Genomic DNA, 15314 nt, shown 5'->3' with positions numbered 1-15314 from the left:
CCTGCTTGGAAATAAATAAAAATAATTAGGGCTGGAGAGATGGTTTAGTGATTAAGGTGCTTGCCTAAGAAGCCTAAGCCTAAGAACTCATGTTCGATTCTCCAGGTTCTATGTAGCCAGACACACAGTGACACAAACATGCTATGTTGCACATGTGCCTCTGCTTTACCTCTGCAAAGGGTGTGCATGTGTCTGGAGTTTGTTTGTAGTGGCTGGAGGACCTAGGATGCCCATTCTCTCTCTCTCAAAAACAAAAAGTTAAAAAAAAATTCTTTCTGATTCTGAACCCAGATATATTTTTCCCTGTAAGTCTCCAACTTGCAAAATAATTTACTATTATTAGTATTATGAGGTCTTGAAAGAATAGCTACAGAATCAATTTAACCCTTATACTTAGAAACTGATGTCCAAAATATCCCAGTAAGAAAATATTCTCTAGGGGTGGGGCTGTAGCTGAGTAATAGGGCCCTTGCTTAGTATGTCCAAGTCAGTAGGTAGGTTAAGTAGAAGGAGGGATGGAAGGGCAGGGGAGATGAGGAAAGGAAAGGGAGGGAGGGAAGGAAAGAAAATGTTCTTCAAGTTGCAACTGAAATAATGTTGACCCACTAGTTCTCCAAGCCAAGTTGGAGAATTTGAGCCTAATAGTATGGCTATAGAAAGCCATATATACAACCCTGCCTACCAGTGGCCAACAACTCTGAAACTGCAGTTCTAATCAAGAATGCATGCATGTTACCTTGTCTTTATGGGAATCATGCTCAAAGGATTTCTGTCAAACTGCAAAGGAGAGACAGAACAAAGACCAGCCAAGAATCTCTATCTGGATAAGATTTCTTCAGAGTAACACAAAAGATCCAGCCAGATCAGATCTGGTTATCCTCTGCCTTTGACTATGTAATGATGCATAAATGCTTCTTGTAAACTCACTGTGGGCAAAGCACTGTGCCCAGCAAGCACAGTGAAGGAACACATGATGTTATTAAGGGCATTCCAGGCAGGGGAAATTTTGCCATGCATTATTGTGGTGGTTTGAATCTGATGTTCCTCCATAAACTTGTGTTCTGAATAACTGGTCCTTGACTGGTAGCAATTTGGGAGGTGCAGCTTTGCTGGAGGAGGTCTTACTAGGGGTGGGCTTTGGGGTATAATAGCCAGTTTTCTACTGCCAAAGTTCAGCTCACTCTCTTGCTGTTTTCCGCCTGCTGTGCAAGGAAGTAATGTCTAGTTTCTGCTGTACTGTCTTTCCCCTGCCATCCTCCCCATGAGAAAACCAAAACAAACCCTTTTCTCCCATCAGTTGTTCTTAGTCAGGGGTTTAGTCCCAGCAACATGAAGGTAACTAAAGTATTTTATGTAGATCATTCTTTCTTTTATTTTAATTGATTAATTAATTAATTAATAAGCAGAGAGAGAGAGAAGAGAGACAAAGAGAATGGGAGCACCAGGTTCTCTAGCAGCTGCAAACACCAGATGCATGTGCCACTTTGTGCATCTGGTTTTATGTGGGCACTGAGGAAATGAACCTGGGTCCTTAAGCTTTAGAGGCAAGTGCCTTAACTGCTCAGCCATCTCTTCAGTACCCTCATCATTTCTTTTCATGTTCATAACCTATTTTTTAGGTTGCTATATGTAGGAGTTGGGAAAAATGTGTTAACTCCAGAGTGAAAACAATTTTAAAGTTTACCTTAAAAATTACCTGGAATGATATAATTATATAACGTTTCCATCACTTTCTTCATGAGTTGATTGAACTTTTTCATTCTTGAATTTGTATCACTCAAATAGTCTAGTTTTGCTAGGCCAGCTTCCAAAATGTAAATTCCAACCTATAAAGAATTGCCAACGTAAGACTGATTTTTGGAGCACACGATTCTTTATAAGGGTAGGAGAGGAAACATTGTTCAGAGACTCTGTTGCATGAAGTCCAATGCTTGCTCCACAGACAATAGGCATATATATATATACGCTGTCATGGACACATTTCCACCTTTAATAATAAACCCACCACAAACACACGTGCCTACTGTATGTGATAAACCATTTAAATTACTAGTAAAAGATACTTCCTTAACTGGAACCAAACTCAGGAGGTGACTAAATATCCAATTATGCCTCCCAAATCACCAGTTCAATGCAGATTTTCCCAGAATAACATATGTGCTAAGATTCTTATGCAATTAGGTTGTAGAATCTATTAGGATCAAACATTAGAAGGTGTAGAAACACACTTTATTAGTGTTAAGTACTTTAACTGGTGAAACAAGACAGTTACTGAATTTTTAAGTTGAAATATTTAAATCTGAGTACAGGTAATGAATGATATTTAGTAGTTAAAGACACTTGGGAACTATTACCTCCATCTGGACTCAAATGCACTCATCCTTTAAATGGACAACCTATATGAGATACTCTAAAAAAAATACTTTAAAAATTCTAGCTGTAGACAATAAAAGTTAGTTTTCTTCATTTCTTGAGACTATCCTATGCCTGACTCCATAATTATTGATATTCTCCTAGACTGTCACAAAAAAGAATCCACCAACATTACACAGGGATGAATGACAAAAATATTATTTCATTCTTGCTTGTAAGTGCCTTTTGTCTACTTGGAGATGGCTCACCACAGTGGTAATAAATGTTTAAATATTTATACAATTCAAGAGCAAGGAAAATGGAACAGATTAAGAGTTGGTTTGCAGGACAGATGATAGAACACAGATCTACAAGCCATGAATTCTTACTTGTTACCACTCAGCCACTATTTTAGCACTATCAGTAAACTCAGGGAGTTGCTTGGTTACAGTTTCACTGTTCAGGAAGGAATTCATTACACTCTAATCCTCCTAAATATTCTCCTTTCCTTTGGTCATTCTGAAATAATAAACCAGCCTCTGCTTCTGAGAAATGTACATGAAAACCTTTTTTTTTTTCTGTGGAGCAGGGCTGAACTAGTATTTTCTTTATTTATATTTATTTATTTGTAAGCAGAGAGAGAGAGAGAGTAGACAGAGAAAATGGGCATACCAGGGCCTCCAGCCACTGCAAACAAACCTCAGATGCATATGCCTCTTAATACATTTGTCTTTACATGGGTACTGGGGAATCAAACCCAGGTCATTAGGCTTTGTAGACAAGCTCCTTAACCACTGAGCCATCTTTCCAAGCCCATGAACTAATATTTCAGAATTTCTTTCTGTTTGAACTTTTAGCACAAAGGCACATCTCTTTACAAAGTACATTTGCTTATGTTACTTCTCACCAGATTTTTAACAGAATTATATAATGAAGAATGGATATTAGATTTCATACAGAAAAAAGATGAAATTAGAACATTTACATGATCTGCACACATTTATAAAGCTAGATGCTAGTAAATGGCAGAACCTCACAGAAATTATAAAATTATCCATTTGTTTACTGACAATCTGTTAGGTTGCCAAGCACTTCAGCACTTCGGAAAGATCTAATACAAAGTGCACAATAAGCAGCCTATCAAAATGTACATGGGATATTCTGGAGAAAGGGCACACAATGCCAGCCACGGGGTATAAGGAGAAAGTCCATGTATGAAATAATTTCTGAAAAAATAGTAAGGAGAGGAAGTGGAAAAGCATAATCTTGGCAGATGGAGTTGTAAGAAAAGCGTAGAAATATATAGGAAACTAACATGGAGTTTCTGGCTCACAAGCAAAAGCAGAATGAAAAGGATGAGGTTCAGTGATCTACCAGGGGAGGACTTTGTGTGTCACAATAGGGAGATCATGCTCAGTTTCTCAGGTAGGAAAGAACTGCACTTATATTGTGGTTCATGAAATAGATAAGGGACTTGACAATGCAAGGTAGGAAACGCAATGTCAAATTATTGTTATAGTACCAGATAATAAACACCAAAGCAAGTAACAGAGTAGAGGCAGAAAGGAGATAACAAGAGAAGCTCCTCTGGGAAACACAGCCTAGCTCGAAATAATTAGATAGCAAACAGATTTTATGGTTACTTAAAGCCCCAAGTGCTAGGATTAAAGGTGTGTACCACCACACCCAACTTGGGAGGCTGAGGGAGGAGGATCACTGTGAGTTTGAGGCCAGCCTGAGACTAATTCCAGGTCAGCCAGGGCTACAGCAAGACTCTACCTCAAAAAACAAAACAAACAAAAAAGAGAAATGCCATACTGAATGTCTTATTACTAGGTTTGAAGAATTTACAAAGTTAACTTCAAATGAAATGTTGGTATAAAAGAACTTTTAATGACACCACAGAAACTGGGTACCTTAATAATGTGATTTCCTTCTGGTTTCTGATAAAGCTTTATTCCTCTCTTCTTTTGTAGCCATCCCAAATCCTGTAACATGTCACCACTGAAGGATGATGTCACTTGAATAACCTTGTCACAAATGCTAAATGACTCTTGGGGAGCTTTTTCTTGGTTCTTTCCATCTTCACCTTTGGAGTGAACATAGATCAGGAACTGATTGCTTGACTCTGAACTCATTAATGTAAAACCCCTTTCAGAAAAATTTTCCATTAAACTCTCTCCAGGAAGAAGCTGAAGAGTGAATTCTCCTAGTAATGCTTTCCAAGAATTATCCACGTGATAGGGAGAAATCGTAATATCCAACTTTATAGTCAAAGAGGAAAAGACACCAACAGTTTCTTCTTGTTTAGTCGGTTCTAAGACGCTAGCAGGCTCTGAGCGCCTCTTCTTATCTTGGTGAGCCTCGTCTTCCTGAGGACTGTCATCCAGGATGATGCAAGGAGCAGCCGTGTCCGCATCTGCATCTGCTATGGACAGCAGCGGCTCATCAGCAGTCAAGGCAAGCGGCTCATTCCTCCGGTCCTCATGCATGTTCCAGCGAAGCTGCTGTTGCTTTTCTTCATCGACCTTCACTGGAGGAGCACGTTTCCGTCTGCTGCTCATTTTCACGTTTTCTTGCTTGCTTGGTAAATATGTATTCTAGGAGACAAATGGAAAAGTCAGCATACCAATAATTTTTCTATGCATTTATTTTCCAGGTGAACACTGAGCATAAGCTTACAGCCACACATATAACATGAAAATTCACACAGAGATACATAGGAAAAAAAATGGGTATTGAGTCATGTATGGTGGTGCACATCTGTAATCCCAGCACTTGGGAAGCAGAGGTAGGAGGATTGCCATGAGTTTGAAGCCAGCCTGAAATTACACAGTGAATTACTACAGTAAGGCCCAACTTTGAAAAAACAAAAACAAAAACAAAAAAAAACAAAAGAAGGAGTAGGAAGGAGAAAGAAGGATTTACTTTTAAAAAAGAAGTCATAACGTTTACAGCTTGGATGTGAAAGTCCTCTGTGTTTACACACTTGGTTCCCAGCAGCTAGTGCTGCTTGGGAAGTCAGGTCCTAGAAGAATCTTTAGAGGCAGGGACTAGCTGGAGGGAGAGAGTCACGGGGGGGGGAGGGGGGGGGGCCTTGAGATTTTAGAGCTCAGCCCTGCTTCCCATCCATCTCTGCTTCAGGATCTACCCAGGTGTAAGCAGGCAGCTTCATGCTCCTGTCATCACCATGCATTCCTGATCATGACCATCTGTATCCTCAGCCATGAGACACCGTAACTCTTTACTGAAGTTGCTTCTGGCCAGGCATTTGGTCCCAGTGATGAGAAAGTAACAAATATTAACAAGAAAAGAGTATATTAACTATAATCTTGCATCAGATAAATTCTACTGGTCTTTACTAGATACATTTAGTAAAGACAATCTACTGTATACATTAAAAATTCTAAAATACATTTGATAAGTAACATAAAGACAAATCTCTTAAACAGCCTAGAAATGCTTGTTTGAACTGTAATATTTGGACTCATAATATTGCTTTAGAATTCCAATTTTGTTTTACAATCCCAAAGCGTGAACAAAACTCAACTTTACCTTTATATACTATAGTAGCCCCTAAAAAATGTATCATTTTTTTCAAAGAAGAAAAATGAAAAAAAATTATATTTTTTTCCTGTAAGTTAGCAGGTAAGAGGGATAAGAATAATACAAAAAATGAGGTGCTAATGGTAGTCAGAAGAAATGGAAGCAAATACAGAAGAAGAGAAATATAGGGAATGCAAGAAAAGACAGCCTCACTATCGTAAGATAGGATCATGGCTAAATGTGGCCTATTGAGATTAGTCTAAGACAGTAGTGAAATATAGAACTCAGAGATTAAATAATAGGGCCATAGTGACTGTTAGTATCTATTCTAGCATAGTAGTTGGAGGAAGAAAGACTATACCCAACTAACTTGGTTTCAAGTACAGCTTAAAAATGCTATCAATATTTCTCTTTTTAAATAGAACCCAATTAAGTATTTTCTAAGTCTCCACTAAGTATTTAGCACTGTGCTTTATTTTAGGGAAAGGTACAAATTAAGTGTTAAATGGAATCATAATAGACAGCAGAACAGACAGTAAATTATGCTGTGGTTTTTTGATGACAAATTTGAGCCCAGAGGACTCCATACTCCCCTGCTCCTACTAACTCCCCTTGTCTATCTCCTCCTGCCAAGCCAGGAAGGAATGAAAAATGTGCTTTAGGAAAACAGTTCAAGAATATGTAGCCCTATTTAAAATAAGAAAAAGCAAAACCACCAGGGGAATCTCAGTTAACTAAAAACTGAGGCAATCCCAAACAATCATTAGAGGCAATCCGATTGGGATGCCAAGTGATAGCAGCTACACAGTCATGTAAAACGGGAGTTATCATCAAGGGGGCGTCACTGCCCAGCGGGGTGGACCCCAAATGAGTCCAGGTCACAGACAATCATGGAGCACTCTGAAGCAAGGCAGCTGCAATGGGGCAACTGCAAACATGACCTTTTTAGTGACGATGGGAAAAACTTATGACAGTGGGTCTGCCCACCGTGGGGTCTCATCAATGCTCACTCAGTGACCACAGGAGAAAGCAAGTCTAGCAGCAATTTCTGATCCTCCCCCTTCCCCAAGCTGTACATTAGGCAAATGAAGGATGAAACAAGGAATCAGAATTGCAAAGATGGGCTCCCAATGAACAGGCAAACATTCAAAAGAGAAAATTCAACAGAAAATTACCGCTAAGTAGCAGAGTTCCAATCTGAGCTCCATGCAGTTAGCATTCTCACATCCTCAAGGAGAAAACATGCCATTCCCACGCAACAGAAACGCGAAGTAGTACAAAGATGACTATCTGGAGCTGAAGAGATGGCTCAGCACTCAAATGTGGGGACTTTTAATGCCTAAAAACCAAGCACCCATGTAAAGCCAGATGCACAAAGTGGCGCATGCATCTGGAGTTCATTTGCAATGGCAGGAGGCCCTGGCATGCCCATACTCACTGTATTTCTGTCAGTCTCTTTCTCTCTAACAAATATGTAAAGATATTTTTGGTTTATTTTTATTTATTTACTTGTGAACACAGACAGAGAGAGAGAGAGAAAGAGGCGGGGGAGGGGGGGAGGATGGGTGTGCAGGGCCTCCAGCCACTGTAAACAAACTCTAGACACGTGCGCCCCCTTGTGCATCTGGTTTATGTGTGTCCTGGGGAACCGAGCCTTGAACCAGGGTCCTTAAGCTTCACAGGCAAGCGCTCAACCACTAAGCCATCTCTCCAGCCCTGTAAAGATATTTTTTAAAAAGGAAAAAAAAAAAAAAAAGATGTTGAAGAATTTTAGAAAGGCAAACAATATTAGTTAAACTTGAAAGAAGAAAAAAAAAGACCAATGATTTGGGAGGAAAAAGGGTATAACTACAAAACAACTATTATAGTGATCCCTGAAAAAAGTAAAACAAGTGAAGCAACTCCTTTAGCTACAACAAACTTTCCCTTGGTTTGTCTGGAACCTTCCCCATGAAGCAATGACAGTCTAAATCTCTGAATTCCCACAGTTCCATGCAAGCCAGGATACAGGTAGTCTTTCTCCCAGCTTATCAGTAGGAGAAACCAGGAACAACAGCAGCAAAGGAAGGGAGAAACAGTAGTTTAAGGAAACAAAATTTCAAATTTGCAAGTCAAAATGCCAGACAGGAGGGGCCTATACACATAGGTGGCTGTGAAGATAGGAAAGATGAGCCCTCTGAGCTTCTTCAAAGGTCAAAATTTGTATTTGTACATGGGAGAAATATACAAAGTTTAAGGAAAAACTAAACAAATCAGGTAGAACAATCCATGGCTTCTACATGGCTGGGGAGATTTTGGAAAAATTCTACAATATGAAATAATTATGTAACATGTTCAGAAGTGAGAATTTTGTGGGTCCAAAGAAACTTTAACACTAGTGGTTGAAATAAAAACTACTTTGTTCTCAGGGAAAGTGTGGGGGGTGGGGGAGGGAGGGAATTACCATGGGATATATTTTTTTATAATCATGGAAAATGCTAATAAAAATTAAAAAAAACTACTTTGTTCTAAACTTTTCCTAGAAGAATCTAAAAATAAGCATGAAATTAAGCAAAATGTCTGGTAAATAAAAATCAGGAAGAATGTGGACTGGAGAAATGGCTTAGTGGTTAAGGTGCTTGCCTGCAAAGACTAAGGACCCAAGTTTGACTACCAAGAACCCACATATAAGCCAGATACACAAAGTGATACATGTGACCAAGGTGGCTCACACATCTGGAGTTCAAATGCAGTGGCTAGAGGCCCTGACATGCCAAGTCATTCTCTCTCTTTTCTCTCTCATAAAAAATAAAGCCTGCAAAGCCAATTCCCCAAGACCCACGTGAGCCAGATGCACAAGGGGGCGCACGCATCTGGAGTTCGTTTGCAGTGGCTGCAGGTCCTGGTGTGCCCATTCTCTCTCTCTCTTCCTCTTTCTCTGTCAAATAAACAAATAAAGTATTAAAAAAATAAGAGCTGGGCATGGTGGTGCACACCTTTAATCCCAGCATTTGGGAGGCAGAAGTAGGAGGATTGCCATGAGTCTGAGGCCACTCTGAGACTACAGAGTGAATTCCAGGTCAGCCTAGGCTACAGTGAGACTTTACCTCAGGAAACCAATAAATAAAATACTAATCAAAATAACTTAGTATGTATGTAAAACAAAAACAAAGTAAACAATAAATAAAAGAAACAAGAACAACAAAGACAAAGATAAAATAGACACAATGTTCAGTTATTGTAAAGAACCTGAGTATGACATGACAAGATGAAGATAAATAGAAAGCATGAGAAGTTCACACAAGATTAATGTATGTGGAAAAACAGTGCCTGATATGAAGCACACATAGTATGATATCAACATCAGATGAGATAGGGCAGGAAGAACAGAGTGAGTTTACAAACAGTAATATGAGAAATTACTGAAAATGAAGTTGGGAGGCCAGCCTGGGACTACAGAGTGAGTTCTAGGTCAGCCCAGACCATAGTAAGACCTTACCTCCAGAAAACAAAGAGAGTATCAGAGATTACTGGAAAATGTCTAGCCATCTAGCATGTATGGAACTGGAATTTCCATTAGACAGGAAAAAACAAGACTGTAGAAAACCATTTTTTAAAATACAATGCATGAAAATCTCTAAATTAAATAAAAGCTATAAACTAAGATAACTCAGAAACTCAATGAAATCCATTCTGGGCACACACAAGAGTAATGTCAGGTTATGCATTAATTAAATTGCTAAAAAGGATTATCTTGGCAATGGTTAACTACTGCTTAAGCACTGATTTGTCTCTTCTGTCTTAGAGCAAAAATATATGGAAAATCCTTACATTCCAAAGTTAATCTTTGTCCAGTTCTCCTCAGAACATAATGTTGGAATACTGAAACTGGGTCACTTTCCTGGACCTTTTAGATTTTATCAGCTTATCAGTTAATTATGGCCACAAACATGCTATATAACATCTCACTCCACAGGTCAATGTCCTGAGAAAGCAATTTTTTTTGTTCTCCCTCACAGATATGCAGGTTATCTGAAGGTGGCTGGTGCAGCTCCATCTACTGTAGTTCTTAACCCTCATCTGGAAGCAAAGTATCCTGGGGATATTCTTATGGACATGGTTGAGGTGTTGGGAGTAAAACTCCAACGACACAAGTCGTTTTCAGTGCTTGTTAACAGCAAAGCAACCAAGGCTCAGTGGGAAAAGGTGAGTGAGGTTGACAGAGCCCAAATCAGGAAGTAGGGGAATCACACCATTTCTTTATTGCATGTGCTGAACATGGCCAAGAGCATGGGTATGGGCAAGTCACCAAATTTCTCACACAAACTGTAACTCCAAAAGCTCAACAAGCAAGCAGCTCCTATTCCAGAGCTTCATATCAGCAAAGCAGTGCATGATGTAGGACAGGCGGGTTTGGAGGTGCAGGTCTGGATCTGGCACTGGTGTTTACTACATGATACCAACACACCTTTACATGCCAGCGTTTTCATCTTAAATTGGCGAAGACAGCGGAAACATGGCTCCAAATAACAAAAGTGCTACACAACCTTGGACCAGAAGCTTAGCATGCATTCAAGAAGTGGTGGCTGCAATCATTATCATCCTGAATACACTTTACAGTAACAAAAATGAAATATAGTCAGACAGGGGACAAAAGATCTGTGCTTCTCATCCTCAAGTGCATATTAGAAGAGAATTTTTAAAAATCCTCGTGCCCAGGTCAGACCCCAGCCAATTAGATAAGAAACTGGAGGTAGCCGGCGGCGGCTGGGGGGGGGGGGATTGTGATCCCTATTACTTTTAAAGCTCCCTAAAATATTCCAACATGTAGCCAAACTGGAGATGGCTTAACCTGTTGTCTACTAAAATGCATTTTCTTTTCAAAATATGGAACTTGGCCAGCTTAATACCATCTCAGGATTAGTTCCAGCCAATGAAATGTGCATAGAGTATTTCTTATAAACTTGTCACAGATAGTTTTATATCAGAACGTATTTCTTCAATAAATGACACTGCTTTCCCATAAGACCCACTCAATACCTTTTAAATGCTGAGCCAATTTTTTAAAATGTTATTTATTTACAAGAAAGTGGGGTGAGGTGAGAGCCAGTGAGTGAATAAGTGTACCAGGGCCTCTACCCACTGCAAACAAACTCCAGAAGCATGTGCCACACTGTACATCTAACTTTACATGGATTCTGGGGAACTGAACCCAGGCCTGCAGGGTTTGCAAGTGTCTTAAGTGCTGAGCCATCTCCCCGGTCCTCAGTGTCTTTTAGAATATGTAAGCCAGTATAAGTGTACATTCATCCAGATGTCTGATATCATCCTGACTCATCCAATAGAGGAACCTCCAGGTATTCATCAATATAATGGTAAGTTTGAAAAAAAAGTTAAGGCTGGGTGTGGTGGTACATGCCTTTAATCCCAGCACTTAGGAGGCAGAGGTAGGAGGACTGTTGTGAGTTCAAGGCGACCCTGAAACTACATAGTGAATTCTAGGTGAGCCTGGGCTAGAATGAGACTCTACCTTGAAAAACCAAAAAGGGAGGGGAGGGGAGAGAAGGGAAGAGGAGGGGAGGGGAGAGGAGAGGGGTGGAGACAGGAGAGGAGAGAAGAGAGGAGAGGGGAGGGGAGAGAAGAAAGGAAAGAGGGAGAGAAGGAAGGAAGGAAGGGAAGGAGGGAGGGAGGGATGAAGGAAGAAGAAAGGAAAACAAGTTAAGTATTATGGTTTTTATCAAAGGTTACCTTTGGACAAATTTTCAATTAAGCAAACACTCAGGATCTTAAACAATGGTTAACAATCCTTACTAAAGGCTCTGTATCCAGAAATAAGTACTAGTGAAATTCTCTATCAGTGTCCACATCTTGCATACTCTTATGTGTCTTTACACCTATGAATCACAGTTCTATTGGTTCTTTTTCCTATGCCTAAATAACAGTATTTGAGTAAAATGAGATAATATCAAGTTTTCCATATGGACTACACTTTTACTACCCTGCATTTAAATGTAAAAAAAAGTGCTCTGCTGTGTCTTTTCATGCTTTTCTAACAACTACCATCCCATTTTTCCCTGGAAAGCCTTCCACAACCAAGACAGCACACTTAAGGACCTCAGCTTACTGATCCTAACTACTACCCCTGTACACTTTGAGTACCTGACCACCTAGGAGAACCAGTACATTACTCAGTATTCTACCCCAAAACGCAGGCCAGTGCCAGGATGTAAATGATATGCAAAATGAGGGGAAACACCCACCTTTCTCATTTTAAGGAGTAACAGTACTCTGCTCACATTTTTCTGGGAGACATTTCTCTTATTCACAGACTATAAGACTATATACTATTTCTAGCCCAGAGCAAGACAGAATACAACTGACCAAATTTAATCTTTTAATAGATAACATGTATTGCCAGCAAAGTACAAATAAAATGTGTTATTAAAGTACAACAAATGAGTAACTTAAATTCAGAGTTTTCCTCTCTGTACTGATTTGATCTCAACTTCCAAAAGCTTATTATATGCTGAAAACTTGGTCCCCAAAGCAGCAGTGTTCAAGTGGGGCTTTAGGAAGGTGACAGGATCATGACTGACCTCATCAGTGGATTAATTCACTGATGGACTCATAATCTGATGGCATTATGAGGAGATCGACAGTGGAACTTAGACAGAGGAAGTAGATCACTGGAGGCCTGATCCAGAAGGGTATGTGTTGCTTTCTGCCCCAGCTTGGCTTCCTGAATGCCAAGAGGTGAGCAGTCTCCTACAAACTTCCAGTCATGAACTTCAGCCTCACTGAGTCAAAAAAAAAAAAACCAAAAAACAATGGGGCCAGTGGCCATGGATTGGAAGCTTTGAAATTGTGACTCCAAAATGCCTTTGTCTTTTTAAATCGTTTATCTCTGGTATTTTCTTGCAGTGACAAAAAGCTAACACACCACAAAATTATCTCTTCATTAAAATACACTTGTAAATCCTGAATTATGACAAATTCATAACAGGCAGTTTTGGCAATTGAGGGCAACAAAGTATATACATTTGTAATATTTGTCCAAGGTGTTAGCTTATGCAAGAAAGTCCACTTATTACACAGAACAGCTTCGTTAACACAATTTCTGTGGTGATAAATCTGGCAAGGTGAGACTACTTTTATATCTGCTGAATCCCAAGACACATGATAGTCATACAAATTTGAAAATGGTCTCTTAAGTGTTTTCATTAACACACAGTTTTCTCCAAATCTTTCCAGCCTAAACGCAATAGAAGATTTAATAATTCCATAAGATCAGTTCTTCTATACTTGTCTGAGAGGGTATGAGCAGCACGTGTACTAATATCTTTTAAAAGTTACACTCAATGGTAAAGTGCTTGCCTTGTAAGCATGAGGGCCTCATTTCCAATCTCAGTTAAGACATCAAAAGGCAAGGTGTGGCCCCATCTTCATAAAATCTCAACATGCCTAGGTGAAGACAGAGGATCCTTAAAGCCTGTTGGCCAGCCAGCAAGTCTGTCCTAATTGGTGAATCCCTGGCCAATGATAGAGCCTGTAGCAAAAACAGGTGGCCTTTGTTCCTGAAGAGCCAAAGGCACATGTGAGTGCACAATACACATTTGACGGGGAAAAAAGTTAAAGCATTTTATTTTCAACTGCCAGCTTATTGGTTAACTATTCCCTCAAAACTGTGGCAAGGACAGCTTAGCGAAAACAAAGAAAAGTATCCCAAAAGTGTTCACCAGTGCTCTGCTTCCAACATGGTTTTCAATCTTTCTGATGAAGGAACAGAGATGGACCGTTTCTATTCAAAGGAATTTCATTATTACTGCCATCACCCACTAGAAAAATTAGTAAGAATAACAATAATGGCGATGACATCAAGATTGCACTACTTTGTTAAGAGAAAGTATCAAGTTCATGTAAGTAGGAAACATCAAAGGCACTTGGCAGGAAAAAACAAAGCAGTTTAATGATCATTTAATAACACTGTGCCTCTGACAGGGTCCCTTAATCACAAAACCACTAGGTTCATCATTCATGAACCTAGAGCCACCGCCCGCGGTGTCAAAAATGCCAGGGTGGTTTGGAAAGAAATCAATGTGACTCCAAAGGTAACAGAGAACTTTCAGCCCAACAGCACACAGCCTATGCCCAGTGCCATGCTCGGGGCGGCATTCGTGCGTGTGCAAACGAGCTCCATGCAGAAGGCCTCCGTCCACCGCCCGCCACGCGGCAGGCCCACCCACGCCGCAGGGGGCCTGCCTCGCTCCGCCCGTCCCCCCGCTCCTCCACCCAGACCCTCCGCTTCCGCTCGCTCCGCAGCCGCGGGCCGCATCCTCCGACCGCCGACACCCCGCATCCACCCAGGCGCCTACCTAGGCCCGCTCCCCTCACTTCACGTCGCCACCCTCGGAACACCTGCCTGGGGCGGGCAGGAGGGCGGGCGGGCACGCGCGCGCTCCTCACAGGGATACCCCCGAGGCCCGAATGCCTAGGGCGGCGGGTCCAACGTGAGCGCGTACGCTCGAACGTCCCGTCCCCCCTCTCCTTCCGCGCTGGCTTCGCGAGTCTATTCTGCGCAGGCGTGTTCCAGGAACTCGCCTCTGAGGAGTCCGCGGAAGTCTCGCGATATACCTCCTCGCATTACCCCCCCTCCTCCGTGACAGTAGCGCAAACTGGATTGGCTACAGCTGTGAGGGAGGCGGGACAATTCCGTGTTGTAGGCGGGACTTCCTGCCGAAGGTGGGGGGCGAGGCTCCCTTTGAAGGGAGGGTGTGATTGTAAATAAATTGTGACTTAGAAGGAAAGCTGAGAGGATTTTTCCAAAAGCGTCTGTTTCCAGAATACAGTTGCTAATGAGGTCTGAGTGAACCTTAAATACCTAAATAAATAAATAAAAGAAAATGTAAGTAAGCATTTTAAGGTGAGGAAAAAGACTGCTTTTTTTTTTCTAAAGCTGTCCTTCTAGCATCTTAATCTTCCCCCCCCCCCCCACTTCTTTGGAGGTGAACTTGCACCTTAACTTGGGAACACCTGGAAGAGGCACTGAGCCCAGGAGCCAGTACGTTAACCCCGACGATACCTTGGGCAGTCAATGATTAGTGTGCAATGACACAGAATGCATACAGTGTAGAGGCATCTGCCTGAGTAATTGCAGAAACACCGAAATGTGGACTTTGAAAAAAATATTCTATTTATTTATTTGATAGAGTATAGACGCCTCAGGGCCTCCTGCCGCTGCAAACAAAATCCAGACTCCTGCACGACTTTGTACATCTGGCTTTAAGTAAGTACTGGGGAATTGAACCCCGGCGATCAGGCTTTGTAAGCAAGAGCCTTTAACCACTAAATATCTCCAGCCTCTTTCCCCAACTATGGTCTTGGCCAAGAAAGCATGATATAAGAGTAGATAGGAGTCCAGAGAGACATCTGGTGAAAAT

The 15314-nt window shown here is 41.0% G+C and overlaps 1 protein-coding gene across 1 annotated transcript in view; it reads right to left on the bottom strand.

Moving 5' to 3' along the window:
* Shprh (SNF2 histone linker PHD RING helicase) overlaps positions 1-14403 on the bottom strand; it is an 86029-nt gene extending 71626 nt beyond the window's left edge. Inside the window, exons 1-3 of the mRNA XM_004651145.2 lie at positions 14250-14403; positions 4269-4952; positions 1697-1826 (exon numbers count right to left, since the gene is read on the bottom strand). Of these exons, the coding sequence (XP_004651202.2) occupies positions 1697-1826; positions 4269-4916 (778 nt within the window). The 5' untranslated portion in view covers positions 4917-4952; positions 14250-14403. The remainder of the gene's footprint in view (positions 1-1696; positions 1827-4268; positions 4953-14249) is intronic.
* Between the last annotated feature and the right edge of the window lie 911 nt (positions 14404-15314).

Source organism: Jaculus jaculus, chromosome 9, assembly GCF_020740685.1.
Source record: "Jaculus jaculus isolate mJacJac1 chromosome 9, mJacJac1.mat.Y.cur, whole genome shotgun sequence".
In the NCBI taxonomy this organism is placed as follows: Eukaryota; Metazoa; Chordata; class Mammalia; order Rodentia; family Dipodidae; genus Jaculus; species Jaculus jaculus.
This window is presented reverse-complemented; position numbering and strand designations above follow the sequence as displayed.